This window comes from Drosophila suzukii, chromosome 3 (assembly GCF_043229965.1).
Source record: "Drosophila suzukii chromosome 3, CBGP_Dsuzu_IsoJpt1.0, whole genome shotgun sequence".
NCBI classification, from domain to species: Eukaryota; Metazoa; Arthropoda; class Insecta; order Diptera; family Drosophilidae; genus Drosophila; species Drosophila suzukii.
In genome coordinates, this window is record NC_092082.1 from 82,057,327 (window position 1) to 82,075,263 (window position 17,937).

At 49.4% G+C, this 17,937-nt stretch overlaps 6 protein-coding genes across 7 annotated transcripts in view; 3 read left to right on the forward strand and 3 right to left on the reverse strand.

Moving 5' to 3' along the window:
• Mlc1 (Myosin light chain alkali) overlaps nucleotides 1-9,066 on the reverse strand; it is a 51,356-nt gene extending 42,290 nt beyond the window's left edge. Inside the window, exon 1 of the mRNA XM_065865280.2 lies at nucleotides 9,057-9,066. The gene's annotated coding sequence lies outside the window, so the exon portion shown is untranslated. The remainder of the gene's footprint in view (nucleotides 1-9,056) is intronic.
• Nucleotides 1,432-2,824, forward strand: HSPBAP1 (HSPB1 associated protein 1). Its single transcript, XM_017079872.4, has one exon. The coding sequence runs from the start codon at nucleotides 1,474-1,476 to the stop codon at nucleotides 2,665-2,667; it is 1,194 nt and encodes a 397-aa protein (XP_016935361.4). The 5' UTR covers nucleotides 1,432-1,473; the 3' UTR covers nucleotides 2,668-2,824.
• On the reverse strand, nucleotides 2,687-6,419 carry ALiX (programmed cell death 6-interacting protein-like protein AliX). Its single transcript, XM_065865269.2, has 6 exons — nucleotides 6,086-6,419; nucleotides 5,753-5,871; nucleotides 5,406-5,687; nucleotides 3,352-4,947; nucleotides 3,108-3,293; nucleotides 2,687-3,049 (listed from the first exon to the last, which is right to left on the reverse strand). Exons 1-6 carry the CDS (start codon nucleotides 6,295-6,297, stop codon nucleotides 2,934-2,936), a joined length of 2,511 nt encoding a protein of 836 aa, XP_065721341.1. The 5' UTR covers nucleotides 6,298-6,419; the 3' UTR covers nucleotides 2,687-2,933.
• btz (CASC3 exon junction complex subunit) lies at nucleotides 6,633-9,753 on the forward strand. Its single transcript, XM_065865270.2, has 2 exons — nucleotides 6,633-6,787; nucleotides 6,869-9,753. Exon 2 carries the CDS (start codon nucleotides 6,921-6,923, stop codon nucleotides 9,204-9,206), a length of 2,286 nt encoding a protein of 761 aa, XP_065721342.2. The 5' UTR covers nucleotides 6,633-6,787; nucleotides 6,869-6,920; the 3' UTR covers nucleotides 9,207-9,753.
• On the reverse strand, nucleotides 9,688-13,129 carry CROT (Carnitine O-octanoyltransferase). 2 transcript variants are annotated; one of them, XM_065865271.2, is made up of 6 exons: nucleotides 12,989-13,129; nucleotides 11,895-12,282; nucleotides 10,905-11,702; nucleotides 10,717-10,847; nucleotides 10,244-10,660; nucleotides 9,688-10,186 (listed from the first exon to the last, which is right to left on the reverse strand). In XM_065865271.2, exons 2-6 carry the CDS (start codon nucleotides 12,270-12,272, stop codon nucleotides 10,054-10,056), a joined length of 1,857 nt encoding a protein of 618 aa, XP_065721343.2. In that variant the 5' UTR covers nucleotides 12,273-12,282; nucleotides 12,989-13,129; the 3' UTR covers nucleotides 9,688-10,053. The 2 variants fall into 2 exon arrangements, with proteins under 2 accessions (XP_065721343.2, XP_036673205.3); XM_036817310.3 differs by lacking the exon at nucleotides 12,989-13,129 and adding an exon at nucleotides 12,672-12,828.
• Nucleotides 13,130-13,446: 317 nt separating this feature from the next.
• LOC108013870 (RNA exonuclease 1 homolog) lies at nucleotides 13,447-17,382 on the forward strand. Its single transcript, XM_036817308.3, has 6 exons — nucleotides 13,447-13,653; nucleotides 13,707-15,107; nucleotides 15,391-15,910; nucleotides 16,133-16,726; nucleotides 16,785-17,044; nucleotides 17,135-17,382. Exons 1-6 carry the CDS (start codon nucleotides 13,545-13,547, stop codon nucleotides 17,212-17,214), a joined length of 2,964 nt encoding a protein of 987 aa, XP_036673203.3. The 5' UTR covers nucleotides 13,447-13,544; the 3' UTR covers nucleotides 17,215-17,382.
• Nucleotides 17,383-17,937: the final 555 nt, after the last annotated feature.

The window sequence follows — 17,937 nt, forward strand, 5'->3', positions numbered from 1 at the left end:
ACCGAACCGATCTGAAACAAGACTCGTTTGCGTGCGCGGCAGTTCGGCGGTCTATCTGCAACTACTGGACAACTTGATCTGCAGAACTAGTTCTTCACGCAATCTTGATTGCAATTATGTAATTCGAAATTCTTACTAATTAAACTAACATTTCGTCTAATCGTATTTGCATTGCACTCAAAACATAAGCAGCTTGAATCACGCTTAAAAAATTCAGAACACGTTTGATCTTATACCTCTGAATGATTGGATAATGATTAAGACTAAATTATAATACGGACTACCTTTATAACGATAAAAAGAATTATTTTTTAATGCTGAAATATACATTTTTGCATTTAAAGATTGTAGAAATATAGTGTATTCAAGGAAAGAAGTAATATTTAAATCGACAGCTCAGCAGAACTAATATATTATTAAGTGAAAATACATCTTTATAAACTATTTAGGAAGAACAAATGCAGATAACATTACCTAATGTCAGAGACCCCTAGTAATTTGCATGTTTTGCCATAACGAATTGGTTTGGCAAAAGAAAAATAAACTCATTTTTTAAAACCATTTTTAAAGCTAAAGAAGCCATCGAATTCAGAAGATGATATAAAATGAAGTTCGGTGTCCTCTTCTTAGCTTTTTTAAGAATTGCCTTCGTAATTCCGATGCCACCTGATGCGTTTTCTACCAAAAAACCATGGCCTGGCATTGGAGTCCCTCCCAAGGTTCCCGAAGGAAAATAGGACGAACTCTGCTTCCCCATTTTAAATTATTAGTAATAATGTATTACTTTGTTACTACTACCATTAAATCAACACCATTTATCAATATAAGCTACTATTATTTTCTTACGCGAAAAAAGTTCTGGGAACATAAAGTCTTTTAAAAAAGTCCATTGTAGCCAAAGTCTTATAAATGGTATTGTCAACATAGATTACATATTTAAGTATTACGCAAAAAGTTTAATCTGGATTTGTTTGTTGATTTCTTTACAATTTTTAACGAAGCAGCAGATGCTGTAACGAATTAATTCGTTTTACGTAATAAAAGATTGCTATATAAGGCAGGATCTTAGGCACTTGGGTATCCAAAATGAAGTTGGTAATCATCTTCTTGACAATCTTGGTCGGAGTTTCGGCACGGTTAAGGGGGCACACTGTGGGTGGTCGTGGTCGATTATACATTAAAAAAAATTTCACGGAATTTCACTCAAAAATTTAACTCTTGAACTTTTTGAACTCTTTCTATTAAGAATGACGACTTTTTTAGTTTACTATTAATACTAATTATTTGATCTACTTAAAAAGTGTTAAGCTGTAGGCATACAAAATACAATTCAATTTGGTTTGTGACTTTATAATTAAATAATCCCGCCATGACATTATTTTGGCGCCAAAGTGACCTGATAACGATAAAGGTTATTTTGAAGGGTTGACTCTCAGCCACACTGGCCCAAGCGGCCAAAATAAACAAAAAAACATGGCACTGGACACCATACTAAGGGATCTCATCCTGAACACCCGCGTACCGCTGATCCTGGATCAGTTCCCGCTGGAATGGGAGTGCTTCGAGGGTTCCCTGCACGACTGGTGCGAGCGGTTCGACCAGGAGGCCACCGATCCTCCAGCTTTCGAACTGATGTCCCTGGCGGACAGCAGGACTCCTCAGTGGGAGCGAAAGCGGGCGAAAGCCACTCACCTCAGCATGCAGCAGTTCCTGCGCGAGTACGGAGTTCTGGAGGAGGATCACACCCACTGGGCGGCGTACCAGTACAAGAGGGCCCACGAGATGCCCGCCAATTGCCTGAGGGGCATCGATTTCTCCTGCTTTGGCTTCCCGGAGCACGGCAACGACTTCAGCCTCTGGCTGGGATCGGAGCAGGCCAACACGCCATGTCACTACGACACCTTTGGTGTAAACATCGTGGTCCAGGTGCACGGCTGCAAGTCCTGGTTGCTCTTCCCGCCAGAAACGCCGCTGCAAAGCACGAGGATTCCCTACGAAGAGTCCAGTGTCTACTGCCTGGACAACTTCTATGCCCCGGATCCGGGGAAGATTCAGCGCTATGAGGAACTGGGCAGGGAGGCCTACCACTGCAACCTGCAAGCGGGCGATGTACTCATCGTTCCGCGTCACTGGTGGCACTACGTTGAGGCCATGTCCACGTCGCTGAGTGTCAACTACTGGGTGCCGCTGAAAGTGGACATGGACCTGGCTCTGGACGAATTCCTGGTCAAACACATCGTGGAGAGTTTCGTCAAGGGAGAGAGCGATGAGATGAAGCAATATCTCCTAAATCCCAACCAGATGGATGACATCTCTAGCAAGCCCAGTGAGCTTTTTGCCCAGTTCGAGCGGGCAGTGCAGAATATGGAAAGCGGTCAGAGCAATCGCAAACTCTGGGAAACCGACTACCTCAGCCAAGCAGACTGGAAAACCCTGTTAAACAGCGTCAACCTCACTGTACGCCCTCTGGAGGTGATGGCTTATGATGAATACAAGCTACTCCTAAGCGCCAACTCCAAGAGATTCCAAACAGATACCAGTCCGCCAGAGCCATCTCCTATCAGTTCCACCTGGGAGCTGCTAGTGAGCAGCATGTGTGCCCCGCGGGTGATTGCCGGAATGAAGCGGGAGTTCTTCCGGAGGCTGCAGCAAAGTGACCCGTCGTAGATTAAAAAAGATCAAAAAACTTTTGACAAAACGTTTACTAAGATGCGTGATAATATTGTTGCATATGTGAGATTAAAATCCAATAAGTCATCAACATGTATGATACAATTTCCAAACAGAACCAGAATACGGAGCATTAAATGCCAAATACCATCCATCCTGCCTCTCCACCATCCAGACGCATCTGAGGCTCTGCCATGCGATTGACCCTTGGGCGGAACATGCTGGGCACATGTGGACATGAACTTGCAAGGTTAGAGGACCATTTACCAGCCCGGTGGCTTCTGGTTGGGGTATCCGCCCTGTTGGTTGGCATAGCTGCCGGGATAGGTTCCATAGTGTCCGGGTGGAGGTCCCTGCGGGAATCCTTGGTACTGGTAGGCTAAAGGAGGCAGTAACATTACTAAAGATTCATCTTATTATGGGGGTCTATCGCTTACTTCCAGGATACGGCAAGGTGCCGTATGGGTTGAAGCTCTGTGGCATGGGCGCGGGCACATAGGCGGGATATGGCACACCTGGCTGGGCTCCATACGGAACGGGCATGCCCTGCACCTGGGCCGGATACGGAATGTTGGCTGTCGAGGCCATAGGCGGCGCACCGGGTGCAGAACCAGGTGGGATATCTAAAGGGAAAAGATATTGATTAAGTAGTTTCCTTTTTAGTTAAGGTACTCCACTTACCGCTGCCACTGCCCGATGTGGAAGCGTAGTGCGAGGGCAGTGCCGGAGTGGCCGGACAAGCCTGGCGACTGGACTCCGTGGTCAGATCCTTGAGCAGCTCCTCCTTCTCTGTCTTGCGGGCAAACACATAGTCGCTGATCTTGTTCTGGAATACGACCAGCAACTGTGTGAGGTCATTGTAGAACTTGGTTCCCTCCTGTAGGTTTCCAGATAGCTCAATGTAGCTATCGTAAGCGCTGGCCAGTTCCTGGTACAGAGTGTCCCGCGAACTGCCGCAGCTTCCCGTTTCGGCGACGAAGTCACCGTGAGCGCTCTGGATGTCGGCAACCAGTGTCTGCTGGCGCTCCACGCTCTCACGCACCTGCTGCTGTAGGGGATTGAGCACTTGGCCAATGCGAGCCAACGACAGAGCGGGCTCATCGATAGCACCATCCTTCTGCAAAGCAATCAAAAACTCGTCCTTCATATCGAATGTAGTTCCCTTAAGCTCCGATTCTATGGCCTCGCGCTCTGCCTTAATGGTCTCCACGTCGTCCATCAGCTTCTTGAGACGCTGCACGCTGGAGCAGTTGGGATCCACACTGCCACTGGCCGAGGGAAGGGATTGCTGAATTTGATCGGGTGGCAAGGAAAGCAGTTGGATGCCCTTCTGGTTGGCCTCGAACTTCTGGCGAACCACCTTGTCGGCTTCAATGGCATTGGTGATGACTTCGCGGTATTTCTTAGCGTTGGTGCGGAACATCTCGGCCAACTTTTCGGAACTCAAGCGAGTCCAGCGCTCCTTGAACTGTGCCCGCAACTGGTTATCAGAGTCGCGTTCTTCGTCCAAAAGCCTTTCGGTCTCGTCTAGGATCTCGCGGTTGCGGTTCAGTAGCTCGGGAAGATCCTTCAGCAGCGTCTGTATGTTCTCAATGCCGCCCTTTTGGCGAACTTCAACGGCCTTTTCCTTTAGCGACGGTGGAAGCCCACTGTTGCCATCAGCTGTCTCAACGGCAGCTGGAAGATTCAAGCTTGCAAGGACAGCGTTCAGAGTTTGGGTGGACTCGCGGAGCTTCATGATCTCAACATTGACGATCTCATTGCGACGCATATCGGAGGCGGTGAGAGCGCGATGAAGCTCCACCGGCACCAGGCCAGTAAAGATGTCCTTGAAGTTTCCGGCCATGGGCACACCGATGGGCAGTGGCTTGGCCAACTGTGCCTTTCCCGGGGAAGCCAAAGTGCTCAGATCTGGGATAATTTCGTTGTAGATGAACTCATTGTCCTTGGTGGACTCGGCCAAATTGCGCTTGGCGCGGCTAAAGTATTCATCCAAGTAGGTCTCGTTTCCGCCACGGGACTGAGCCGCCTTGAAAAGATCGATGGCGTTGCGCAAGCGGGCGATCTCTTCGCCGATCTTCTTGGAGGCGCGACACACGAGACTCTGGTACAACTGGGTGAGGGCGTGGAAACCAGCCTGCTTGCCGGCCACTGTGGGTATCCACTCCTTCTCCCACAGACTGCGCACAGACTCCTTTTGCATGGCACGAAGCACATCCGCATAGAACTCCTCCGCCTGGCAGCACAGCTTGGCGATGATCTGGTCCTTCATGTTATCTGTTGGGGTATGAATAGTTTATCTTGTTAGTGCTTTACAGTGGCATATCTCTTCTGATTATATTTCAACTAGTGATTAGTGACTTTATAGTTCGCTGGTATCTATGATTCATGCCCTATTTTATTATATCATAAAAATTAGATGTATAGGGTAATGAACCCTCAACACATAACCAGCGTTTTTTCGATAGTCTACATTTCTTGGTTAAGCTTTTATTATTCAACCAATTATTGAATTATTGCTCATTGATAAGAAAAAAAGATTATACTGAAAATAATAACAATGTGCGGTTTTTTTTTTAACTTGTACATAACTCAATAGGCATCGTGCTCTCCAAAGATGCTTGTAGCTTTGTAGCTGATAAAATAGTTTTATCGTCCAACGTAAATAGAAAACCTTAGCTCATAGATAAGCATTTGGATAGTATTAGACTATATATAAATGCGCTATCACATACCTTTAATGGCCTTTAGGATGAACACCTCCTGGGCCTGGGCGACCATCAGAGCTTGCAGCACGGTTAGCGTATCCTGGCTGAGATCGGGCGTGGGCTCAGAGGGCACCGCCGCTGGAGTGGCTCCCTTCAAGTACTGAAAGATGCCGGCGCTCTGTTGGAGCAGCTTGATGGCCAGTTTGAGCCCCTCATCGGAATCCAGCTGCTGGTTGGCAGCGATGCTGCTCTGCAGGGCGGCAATGTTGAAGAGGACACATACCTTCTCGTAGAGCAAGGAGGTGTGGGCTGTTGGTGATCGTAAATACATGAGTTAGATTGTGAAATAAGTGGCCCATGGATGAATCACTCACTCAGGCTGATCTTGCCCCCGAAAATGGAGCCCTTGTCGAAGGCATCCTTCCACTTGAAGGGTATCTGCAGTTCGCTAACCGATATCTTGGTTTCCAGCGCGCAGATCTGGTCATAATAGCTGGAAATACAAAGGGGGACTTAATAACCAAAGGCAATATTATCCATTGGTAAACGACTACGTCATCCGAGAGCTTGTTTACGTCTGACCGCCGCACCAATACAGTAGCACCAGGTAAAGTGGAATGGAATGGGTGTGATTAGCTCCTACTTTTCAGCGGGTGACTCATCTGGACTTCCCCGCAAAAAGGCCCAAAGACTGTTTAAGTACTCACGCATATACAATCTCCAATGAAGCCTCGTACTTCTCGAAGAATTTCCAAATCGCCGTATTGCGTTGTTTCGAAAATTCGGACACGGCCTCTGCATATTTGCCCTTCTCCTCCTCCGTAGCCCCGTTGTAGGTGCTCTGGATGAGGTTGTTCAGCGGCTTGACCACGTCCACCTCCGACGGCTTCTTCAACGGCACGCCCAGAAACTTCGACATCTTTTCCTGTTCTGCGGAGTTTGTCTTTTGTCTGATTCAGTTTCTGATTTCCAAGTGATATTAATTAAACGTCTGTCGCTCTTTTCGAACTCTGCTTTGGGCTCTCTTTCTCCTACAACAGCTGGCCTAGGGATGACAGACCATCGATTGTATTATCGATAACATTCGGTACCGGGTAAAGGAACCTCGACTGTATAGCAGTTCTTATTAAACTTAATTTTTAACATATATATTTTTAAGAACAAATAATTTTAATAATAAAAACAGCGACTTTTAAAAATGTTGCCAAAAAAAATATCACATTAAAAACATTTATTTCTTAAAAAAATATCGATAGCTAAATATTTTTTAGCCTCCCTTCTCTAGACTTTCTATTTTCTGATTGCGTTGTTGTCGAGAAAACTCAGCGAAATTATTGGTTTTCCTGCACAATTTACCGTTACGAAGATCACACTTGGTAGAGAATTCCGCCTCTGACAAGGATTCGCACGTGAGTTGAGATAAGGGGTCTCCAGCCTAGCTATTCCCCCGGTGACACCATCTAGAATCCCATTCCATCCCGTTCCCCCAGAAGAAGCAGCAGCAGCAGCAGTAGCGAGGCAGAAAATCGAAGAGACCCCGCGATGGCCGAAGTGGAGAAACCGATGGTGGTGGCCACGCCCCCGACCGACATCCCCCAGGCCGCCACGCCACCAGCGGCCAGTGAGGCGGCGGCTGTGACGCCCACAACGGATGCCACCGGTGATGTGGAGCCGGGCACCTCGCCCACCCAGGAGCCCAACTCGAATTCGCACCCACACGACTCGGAGTACGACACGGCCAGCGATCTGGAAGGCGGTGAAGATTACGACGACGAGGAGAGTGCCAGCGGCAGTGCCAGTGGCAGCGGAAGTGAGGAGGAGGAGTCGGAAACCGATGACGAGGACGAGGAGGTGGGCAGCGAAACGGATGACGGCGAGGGGGAGCAAGCCATGGACCGCTCTGTCGCCGACAGCGAGGCTCAGAAGAAGGTAGACGAGGACCGCAGCAATCCCCAGTACATCCCCAAGCGGGGAACTTTTTACGAGCACGACGACCGAACGGCGGAGAACGAGGGCGAAGTCCTCATCGAGCCGGAAAACGGAGCTGGCCAGGCGCCGGCGGAGCCCAATGGCGAACTCAATGGGTTGGCGGCGGCGGGAGCCACTCCCACTGGCCAAACGCCACAGATCTCACAGGCATCAAAGACTATGCGCAAGTGGCAGCCGGCGTCAGGTGGGGATCGCTGGTCCCACGATCGCTTTGAGGCCACAGAGCAGGCGCCCAAATCCCGGGCCGAGCTGCTGCAAACTTACGGCTACGACATAAGGAACGAGGATGCTCCGCCTCGAGCCAGACGTCGCCGGCGATATACTCGTGGTCCGAGTAAATACTCAAGGAACTGGGAGGACGAACAGGCCTACCTGAAGGCGAGCAATAAGGAACGCAAGCCGCCAAGGCCACAGGACTTCCCGGCCCTCAACGAGAGGAAGCCACGTGGTCCAAGAACCTCCTCCTCGCGCGAGGAGAAGGAGAACCGACGGTCTGGCGGTCCCGGAGGCTTGGTAGCAGAGAAACAACAGCCATTGGCCAGTGGCTCAAATCCGCACAGATCCCAGGAGCGTGAACGTGAGCGGGAAAGGGAGCGGGAACGTGATCGCGAGCCCAAGAACCGCAACTTTGGACGGATGAATGGCGGGCCAGGACGTCAGAATGGAATGGAGTTCAAGAAGAACAACCGCGGTCAGCAACCACGAGAGCGCGAGAGGGGTCCTGACCAACTGGACAATCGCAACCAGAAACAAACCACTCCACGCTCCAACCAGCAACAGCCGCAGCAGCAACCTCAGCACCAACAACAGCCGCAGCAGCAGCGACAGCCGCCCCAGCAACAGCAGCCTCCCCAGACGCCGCTCTCCACTACAAACCTCTCGCAGCGACTGCAGCAGGTGCAGCAGCGCAACGATCCCAGTCATGTGGGCAGTGTCCAAATGCACTCTCTGGCCAATCAAAGTCAGCCGCCGCAGCAGCAGCAACAGCCACTGCACCAGGAGCAGAGAAACGCGCCCAAGCGCTACTCCAGTTTACGTCGTTCCCAGCAGGAGGCCTCACAGCACTTGGCGGAACAACAGCAGCAACAACAGATGCAGCAACAGTTGCACCTGCAACAGCAACAGCAATCGCAGATCATGATTCAGGACCCACACGTTTTGATGCAGATCGCCTATCAGCAACAGGAGCTGCAGGCCCAACTGCAGACCATGCAACTGGGACCACCCACTGCCGCAGGAGCAGTGCCAACGCCACCAAAGCCCCATGCCCCACCGGCAGCCGCATACCCGCAGGCGCAGGCGGCTCCTTACTATGTGACCGGAGCGGAGCCAGTGCCTGTGCCAGTGTCCGTGCCCCAGGCCCCGTATGTGAATCCGGCCAGTGCTGCTTACTTGCCAACCACTCCGGCCGCCGTGGCCTACGCCCAAGCGGCGCCATCGGTGGTGCCTCAACCGACTCCGCCGCCCGCCCAGGCTCCGACCGCAACGCAGCCAGCACAGCCTTACCAGAACTACAACACGGTGGGTGGCACTACCTACTTTGTGCCGCCGGCCCAAACCGCCAGCCGACCAGCTGCTCTGCCCCAGCGTCGTCCCACCAACGCGATCCCCATCCTGCCGCCTTCCGAGAAGCACAAGGGCAAGGGCGGAGCCAAGGAGGAGGGCATTTCGGACAACATCGATCACATTATCGACAACATGTTCGTGCAGCGACCATCGGCCTTCCAGGCCACCGGAGAGGGTGCCGCTCCGGGTGGAGGATCCAAGGATGAGGTGGCAGCTACTCCCCCGGCTACCGAGCAGAACCTCCAGCCGGTGCCGGTCACTGGGCAGGAATGAGTGCAGGCGTTCGCCGGCTTGCCGACGCAACAGCAGCAGCAGCATAGACGAGGTCAACGGATCGCTCCTCCTCAATCCTCCGGATACTCAATGCTGCCGCCGCACGCTGGCTACTACCGACCTCCGCCCCCGCCGCACTAGTGCGAACAGACCAGCTCCACACTCAGCTCATCTGACGATTTTTTTTCCCCATTCTGTCCTCGGGTCTGCGACCCCGAAGCACTGCATAAATTGTAGAACTGCAGTAAGAACCATTTGTAATTAGCATTTAGCTCCCAGATAATCGAACTTACTAACGAAAAGTTTTCGTATATAGACGAGTATATATATAATCCGGCGCAAGCTCCAATTAATTTGTATGTAGTATCTAGGGCCAGCTGCGGCGCTCGCTTATTAAGTCGAATGAGAAAAAGTGTTGAACGTATCCAAGCGGCTGGGCGCTTAGCTTATTTAGCCGCATTTTAGAGTTGAAACAAAAGAATTACCGAGAGAAATGTATTTGCGTAAACTAATCGATCATTGAATTTAAATAAACGTTTAACACGAATCTTCGAAACTTTGGAATGCTGCATACCCTTGGATGACACACTAACTTACAAACTAGCTACAAAGTCCGAGTTCTCATTACGATTCCAATCAAAGGTGGGTTGAATTAAGAATTAAAAGTTGGGCTAGGTTCAGCAATTCAAATAGAAATTATAAACTCAGCAGTCATTGATACAAATTGGGTAATAGTAAATGGTAAAGAATCCGGAAATACACTGCTTTGATTGGAATAAAAAACGAGAACAGGGTTTCAATTGACGACATAAAGTAATAATTTGTCCTTTCTTAATACTAGGCAAGCTTATAGCTTGGACTCCTTGGCTAGCTGCTCCAGCAGAACGCTAATGCGGCGGAAGGAGTCCTTAAATATGTCGTTGAACTTGCGGGCGCTCGTCTTGATGCTATCCCGATAGGCGGTGGTATTGATGAACACACTGGCGAGGCACAAGATTAAAGTGGATTTCTAAAAATGGATGTTATTTTTAACTCACGCTTCAGAGGTGATGGAGTAAAAGACGCCATAGCCATCGAAGAGCATGGGCGCCACGAAGCCCACGTTGGCGGTGAAGCCCAGAGTGCTAGACGAGAGCACAAAGTTTCCACCACCGCCACTCTTGGAGTACATCGGATCATCAAAGAAGGCGGGAATGTCCATTTTGTTTTCATATGCTGCGCACCACAGGCCAAACAAGTGTCTATCGATGCCATGACCCTTGCGCGCCTCGTTCATGAAGTGCTTGTGCTCATCGACAGCCTTGCGGAAGGCCCTGGCCAGCGACATATCGCCAACCTGCTTGTTAGAGGAGGCCCTCAGGAACTCCGCCACAGCGGCAGTGCAGGATCGCAGCGTTTCCGTTCGCCCATTGTAGTACTGCCGCATCAGGGCGGTCTCGTAGGTGGGAGCAATCCTATTTATGGAAAGGAAGTCAATGTGGTGTTCTGATTATCCCCAAACACCACTCACTCTTTATGCATCCGGTAGTAGGCCCACTGCATGACCACCTGCACAAAGGAGTCCGGATGCAGGCGGTGGGTCTTCATAAAGTCCTTGCCGTAGTCATCAAAAACAGTGAAAGTGGTGGTAACATCAATTCCCTAAGGTTGTGTACAAAAAAGTTATGGCAAGTCCCCAAATATTTATATGTTACTTACCCTATCATCGATGTCTTTTTGCACCCGCTTAATGTCGCTCTTGAGAGAGTCATCCAGTTGGAACTTCAGCTCCTTAAGCTCCACCATTTCACCGGACTCAGCCTGCGACCAATCAGGCTCTGGGACCTCCAGGAAGCTCAGTTGGATGAAGGTGGCAAAGCTGATGCTAACGGTGCCATCGTAGCAGCTGTGCTCGCCCGTCCAGTTGCAGCGACCGTTGCGGAAGGCGATGATGCTGCTGCTGCGATCCGCCCAGCGGGAATGGAGGTCACCAAAGAGACCCAGCTGCGAGGACTCCTCATAGTCCTTGGGCGATTGCTCGTACCAGCAAATCTCCATGCTGGCGCTCTCCACCAGCAGCAGCGTCTCCTTGTTCTCCGCCGAGATCTCCCTCAGCCGGTTACGGTTGCGGGCCCACGAGGTCCGATCATCATGACTCAATGTGGGCACACAATCCCCCAACGGTTCTAAGTCCAGGATGCTGCGCAATCGCTGCAGGACCACCAGGATCTCGGGAGCGGTCAAGATAGTGTCGTCCTCATGCACACAGTCGAAGATGAATTGGCGTCCCTTGCCGGAGACCAGGATGTGACTGGGAGTCTTGCCCTCGTCTTTGGTAAGGAAGTGCTTCTCAATGTGGTCCTGCTCCTCGCCTGGAACGCGGCACGTGGAAAAGAAGTTCTTGTACAGCGCAGAGGAGTACTTGATCTTTCCGCCATTCGAGGAAAGCGGCTTGATGCTGGACGTCCGAGTCAGATCCCAGAACTCAAGGGTGTAGAAAATATGTCGGGCCAAGCTCTGCGGAAATTTGTACAGACAATCAGAAAAAGCTCACAGCTTTGTCCACGAAATAAAGTACGATTTTAGACGAGATTACATAGATTCTTCAGATAGCAATGATTAGTTTTCTATAGATAAGTTACTGTTAATGTAATGTAAGAGTTCTTGATTTATGATTTGAAGTGATTTTATCACTATCTGACCACTCACTTTAAGCATGTATTCCGGGGTCTCCGGCACGCCCACTATCTCCAATTGTGCGGGCATGACCATTAGTTGATAGGGCAGCAATGGCATCCGAATCAGGTGGTATCCATAGTCCTCCCACCAGCTGCCCAGCCAGTTCCTCATGCTGGCCGCCCTTTTCTTAAGCCGTTCGTGGAGCTCAGCACCCACTCCCTTCTGGAACTCATCGATGGTGCCTCGGGCCTGGGCCAACTCCTCCTTGGTTCCAAAGGGCTGGATGCAGGTGTAGTAGCGCTCCATGGTGTCCTTTAGCTCCGGCAGAGGGAGCGAGGGTAGCGTCTCGTCAAAGTCAAAGGTGTTCTTATCATCCTTGCTCATAAAATATAGGCTAGCTCGATCCATGGTGGTTAATCTGCGGGGGGACAATGGGGAATCGTTGTGATAAGTTTGCGTGTGGTGGCTCCCAAAAGGCCTACGAAGAGATTAGAAAGCAAAACAATATTCGTATCGGGTCCAAAGTTCTCGCAATAAACAAAAACTAGGTACATTCACATCAGAAATAAGTTGATCTCGAGATATGAACTTATTTTGTAGAATAATTAAATAACCATCACAGAGTAATGATAATTTAATATGCATTTTAGGGGTGTATGTGTCAAGTTCAAAGTAATCTTTTTTGGACTAGAGCTAGACGATTATCTCCCCCAATCAGCGGAACAAAGTCCGGATTTTGGAGGCTTTATAAATATTTATATTCCCGGTGCACTGGTGACATCGTTGGTCAATTTCTCGCCGACTGACCTTTGGACTCGATGAGAATTTACGTTTTCCGGAGACACCCGAACCGCCAGACTGCCGCTATACGACTGAATCCATAGGTTGGTCTGATATCACAACACACCTCGCTAGGAAGCACCTGTATTATCGCATCGTGGGATCCGCCACCCGCGTCCTCTGACTCAGTTTGATAATATATCAAACCGCAATCATTACCAGCAGACAGTCGGCCTTTGATAAGCCCCCTTTTATTTGAACTCCTATATAGATTTCTAGATTAGAGATTCTACGAGACACACCCACACAAGACTACAAAAAGAGACAACAGTTGAGTTTTGTACCTGAATGTAATTAAATCGGGCGAAACTAATGCGCTTATGAAGTTATCAGGTTCATTTAGACAGATAATACTGATTTTTATTAGGTATTTACGAATATTTTAATTAAAGATTTTATCTTTCGTACTATACTTTGTACCGACTTTGTTTACAAGCCAAGCGGCAAACCCTGTGGGAAATTGGAGGCTAAAACAGCTGATGGCAAGGGCTGACTCCTTTTGCTGATTTTATTCATATAATAATTAATAATTTTTATATCAAATATTTTAAGGTGTTAATATAAATACTTCCTTTATTATTTTTTAATTTTGAAAATGAGTCGATTTTTCTTCTTAAATGGCAAATACCGTTATAACTATTTTCCGCCAGAGTTGTCAACAACACACAAGGAATGCCACTAGTAGCAACCAAGCTGCCGCCCATCTGGCAACGCCGGCTACAGCAGAAACAGCTGACAACTGATGAGCGAAAGAGACGGATAGAGAGATTAGAAGGAAATTTGGGACGCTTGGTTTATTGAGCGGCTTGATTTAATAGCTAATCCCAGCCAGCCGCCGGAATGCTGCCGTCCACGGGCCTCTTCAAGGGCTTCCTGTGCCCGTACTTCGATGGCCAGGATGCGGCCACCTGCCGTCGTCCCTTTTGTCATTTTAAGCACGCCCGCAAAGGTGAGAACTTTCAGTAGATTTCCATAGAAGTACTAACCACTTCCGGTTTGCAGACGATGTGGAGGCCGCTCCGCCCGCGGAGCCTGCTCCCGTGCCCGAGTACAAGCCGGCTCCCAAGCTGCTCTCCCTCCCACTGCCCCAGATCACATTGTGTGCACCCCGGAAGAAGGCCAAACTGGAGTACCACCCAGAGAAGCCGGCTCTGAACGCCTCGCCGGCGAAGAAGAAGCAGGAGGCGGCCGTGGACAGTGCCCCAAAATATGTGCCCGGCCAGCCATCCGCCACAAATGGTGGCGCAGACGACGACGACTGGCAGGCGGTTCTAGAGAAGGAGATCGATGAGCAAATGCAGGTGGAAATCGAGGAGCCGCATCACGACAGCGATGAGGAGCAGGAGGTCCAGGTGGTGGTCAAGCAAGAGGAGCAGGCGGAGCAGCCAAAGAGTGTCAGGGATAGCCACAAAAAGGAGCACAAGTCGAGCAGGGAAAGGGACAAAACTAAGGTCCGGGAACGGGACAGGGAAAATAACAAGGACAAGGAGCGGGAGAAGAACAAAGGCAAGGATGAAAAGGACAAGCGAAAGTCATCCCACAGCAACAAGGATGAAAAGGACAAGCGAAAGTCATCCCACAGCGACAAGGAACGCTCTAGGGAGCGGCACACCTCGAGTTCAAGTTCCTCCAGGCATAAATCTTCCTCGAGCTCCTCTGCACACAAAAAGTCCTCCAGCAGCGACAAGCATCGGGACGAGAAAAGCTCAAGTAGCAGGCACAAGAGCAGTTCCTCATCATCCGCCTCGAAGAGTCATCACCACAAATCCAGTTCCTCGAGCTCGCGCTCCAAGTCAAAAAGCAGCTCGTCATCCAGCAAGGGCACCGGCACTTCGAAGAGCGAACCAGAGGCGGATAAGGAAGCTGAAACTGCTCCCGCAGTCCAACCAGCAGATCCCATTGATGATCTGGATGAACTCGACTTTGACTTCGAAGCGGACACTTCCGAGGGCGAGATTGTACGGCAGTGCGAGATGATCTTCGACGAGATGGAGAAAAAGTTCGCGGATATGCACAAGGACGAAGGCGGCGAAGCCAACCCGGAGAGCTCTCGCAAACGCAAAGCATCCACGCCGGACATTGACGCCTTCACCGAGGCGGCGACGGCGGCTCTGCAGAAGCGGCGGGTGGCCCACGAGAATGCCGACAGGATCAAACCACATTTGGCCCCCTCGGTGGCGGTGCGCAAGCCCAATCACATCCGCAATGCGATGCAGGCGATCTTCGAGCGCCGGGCGGAACTGCGCCGCCAGGAAAAGCTGCAAGCCGAGGCCGCCGCCGAGCAGCTACGTCAGGCCCAGGAGCGAGTACGCCAAGCGCAGGAGGAGCTCCGCCAGGCCAAGGTCAACTCCAGCCTCACACCCCTGATCCCACGAAGTGCCTTAACCGCACCAGTGCGTTCAGGTGAGAAACAAGTCTCTAGATTCCAAACACTTAACATTTAATATAAAGTACTCTAAATTGTGGTAGAATTTCATATTTTTGTGTAATTATTTTTATAGTGCTACAATAATCTTAAATTTTCCTTATCAACAAGGTCGTTCTACGCATTATTTCAAAAGAAAATGTCAATTTGTATTTTTTGTTATCTGATATCTATATTATACATTTATTTAAGAGACACGCCAGAACACCTTAACATACATACATAGAAAAGAATGCCTAATAATGCTTAACTTTCTTTTAGCTCGCAGCATAGCTCCCGTGGCCAACATAGTGGCCATTGCTCGGGCCAAGAAGAAGATCGAGGAACTGCAGGCTGAGAAGAAGCCCGCCTTCACACCGGCCCAATCCTTTAAGGGCGCTGGCCGGGTAGCCCACAAGCCCACGGCTGCGTTGGACAAAACAGCTCCGGTGGCCAACGAACTAAATGCCGAGAAACCGACCGTCCTCGAACCCAGTAGCTCGAAGATATCCTACAACGTGCGCATCCAGTATTACGAGATGATGGTGAAGCACTGCACCGTCATCTATCCGCAGTTGCCCGATGCTTGGGAGCGAGCCCAGGTGGAGGAGTTGGCCGTCTTCAAGAAGTGTAACACGCCCGCCATTTACAAGAACAGCTGCATGCTGGCGATTAACAAGCTGCGCAAAGAGGCCATTGAGGCGGGAAACAGGCCGAGCGCGACCACCAAGACGGTGTCGCATGAGATGATGCTGGGCGGCAAGAGGGCTCTGACCACCTCATGGAGTGTGGAGAAAAAGGAGTGGGTGGTTCTTTTAAGTACTGAATACTGTTTATATGCAATCTTCTCTATTTTTCATCACCAACTACTGATTACATGGTAATCGGTTTAGTGCAAATATTGCCTATGGACAAACTTAATCGATTCTTTTTGATTTGTAGGATAAGTATGTCTGACATCATTCTTGCATATAAACAGTATTCATTAAGTTGCATTGACAATCATTAAATAAATCTATTGCAGAAAACTGGGCTCCGTGGGCAATGGCGAACCTTTCGATGCTTTAGACGCTGAAAAAGCATACGAAATGGTCTACGATCTTCGCCTGACGGATGAGCAGCTGGTGGAGAATGGCTATCCGCGACCGGGAGAGAAGCGAGGGTCAGCAGTGATTCGCGCCTGCCGTCCCAACCGTCGACCCAACCAGAGCGAACGCTACTGTTCCCGCTGCGGCAAGGTGTTCAGCTTAGACATATACGAGCACCCGGGCTCCGATATGTGTAACTACCATCCGAAAAGCACAGGCTACCGGCGAGGATTCTCGGATAATCAGCACCGTTGCTGCCAACAGCCGGCGGGAACTCCTGGTTGCACCTATGCCAACTACCATGTGAGCGACTACTACGATCCGGACAAGCTCACCTGCTTTGTGAAGACGATCGATCGGGGAGACGACATAGTGCCCACTAAGAAGGACATCTTCGCCTTGGATTGCGAGATGTGCTACACCACACACGGAATTGAATTGACGCGCGTTACGGTCGTGGACATAAACGGACGCAGTGTTTACGATGCTCTGGTCAAGCCGGACAACCAGATTGTGGACTATAATACCACGTAGGTTTTGGCTACTTCATCGGAGATCCCCTCTAAATCGCAAATTCCTTTGTTTCAGCTACTCGGGCATCACAGAGGCCATGCTCTCTACTGAGACGCGTAATATACGTGACGTTCAGGCCGTGCTGATGTCCATGTTTCATGCTAAAACAGTGCTCGTTGGCCACAGTTTGGAAAGCGATCTGAAGGCACTCAAAATTATTCACGACGTTGTGGTGGACACCTCGGTGCTGTTTCCTCATAAGATGGGACCGCCCAAAAAGCGTGCCCTTAAAACGCTCTGCATCGAAAATCTAAAGCGAATTATACAGGAGAACGGTAAGGTTTTCACAAAAGTTTTAAAACCACCTTATAGGAAAGTAGAGTCACTTAATAGAGTCTCTTAATAACATTCTTTATTCTCCACAGAGGCCGGCCACGACAGTGCCGAAGATGCAGAGGTGTGCATTCAGCTCATCAAGTACTATCTGCGCAACAAAATCAGTTGAGCTGCTATCATCTACCATCCTCAGCAATCAGTTCAAAAGCATTACATACATTTGTTAATATGTATTCCATGCCCATTAAGAAATCAAAGCCTAGCCCTTAATCGACCCATATTTTGTAAGATCAAACTGTATTTATAAATAAATCATCAAGATGACAGTGGTAAAGTACTGATATTTCTCTTAATTACGGTTTATATTAAGAAGATTTATGTCATGATTTAAAATTATTAAAAATTTAATGTAAATGGTTAATGGCTACATCCAATTTGTCGAGTCCTTTGAAGAATTTCCTACCTGCGGCTTTCAACGAGGTACGTTTTCCCCATTTTGCTCCATTTTGCCTTGGCCATTTTTCCTTGGTTTTTTCACTCTCTTTACTATCGATAACAATTCAATGAAAAGCAATTGCAAAGTTTTGTAAAGTTTTTCACCGGGCACCGCGCTTCAAACTGTAATTGCAAGTTTCGTGCCTGACGCACATCACAGAATATTCGCTGGGGCCATTTTTCCGCCTCCAGTTTTCCGCCTTGTTTTTGTTGTTATTATTTAAATGTAATTTTAATCAGATTGCGGCGATACTTTATATTTTTCAATTACAACGAGCCTCGTCTGCTGGCCGTGGGCAACATCTGGATGTTGGCTTCTTGTTGCTGTTGCTGTTGCCCCGCCATGCGGCAGGCATGATATTTCAATTTTAACGTTTTATAATTTTCTGTTTCCCGA

What these genes read in the sequence shown, in the direction of transcription:
- ALiX (XM_065865269.2), bottom strand. Translation starts at nt 6,297, where the DNA reads ATGTCGAAGTTTCTGGGCGTGCCGTTGAAGAAGCCGTCGGAGGTGGAC. An exon ending in CGGGGGCAAGATCAGCCTGA is followed by an intron (nt 5,688 to 5,752) that starts GTGAGTGATTCA and finishes GATCACCAACAG; the next exon opens with CCCACACCTCCTTGCTCTAC. An exon ending in CACATCGGGCAGTGGCAGCG is followed by an intron (nt 3,294 to 3,351) that starts GTAAGTGGAGTA and finishes TTTTCCCTTTAG; the next exon opens with ATATCCCACCTGGTTCTGCA.
- LOC108013870 (XM_036817308.3), top strand. Translation starts at nt 13,545, where the DNA reads ATGCTGCCGTCCACGGGCCTCTTCAAGGGCTTCCTGTGCCCGTACTTC. An exon ending in AACCGCACCAGTGCGTTCAG is followed by an intron (nt 15,108 to 15,390) that starts GTGAGAAACAAG and finishes ACTTTCTTTTAG; the next exon opens with CTCGCAGCATAGCTCCCGTG. An exon ending in TGGAGTGTGGAGAAAAAGGA is followed by an intron (nt 15,911 to 16,132) that starts GTGGGTGGTTCT and finishes AATCTATTGCAG; the next exon opens with AAAACTGGGCTCCGTGGGCA.
- CROT (XM_065865271.2), bottom strand. Translation starts at nt 12,272, where the DNA reads ATGGATCGAGCTAGCCTATATTTTATGAGCAAGGATGATAAGAACACC. An exon ending in CCCCGGAATACATGCTTAAA is followed by an intron (nt 11,703 to 11,894) that starts GTGAGTGGTCAG and finishes AAATTTCCGCAG; the next exon opens with AGCTTGGCCCGACATATTTT. An exon ending in TACTACCGGATGCATAAAGA is followed by an intron (nt 10,661 to 10,716) that starts GTGAGTGGTGTT and finishes TTCCATAAATAG; the next exon opens with GATTGCTCCCACCTACGAGA.
- HSPBAP1 (XM_017079872.4), top strand. Translation starts at nt 1,474, where the DNA reads ATGGCACTGGACACCATACTAAGGGATCTCATCCTGAACACCCGCGTA.
- btz (XM_065865270.2), top strand. Translation starts at nt 6,921, where the DNA reads ATGGCCGAAGTGGAGAAACCGATGGTGGTGGCCACGCCCCCGACCGAC.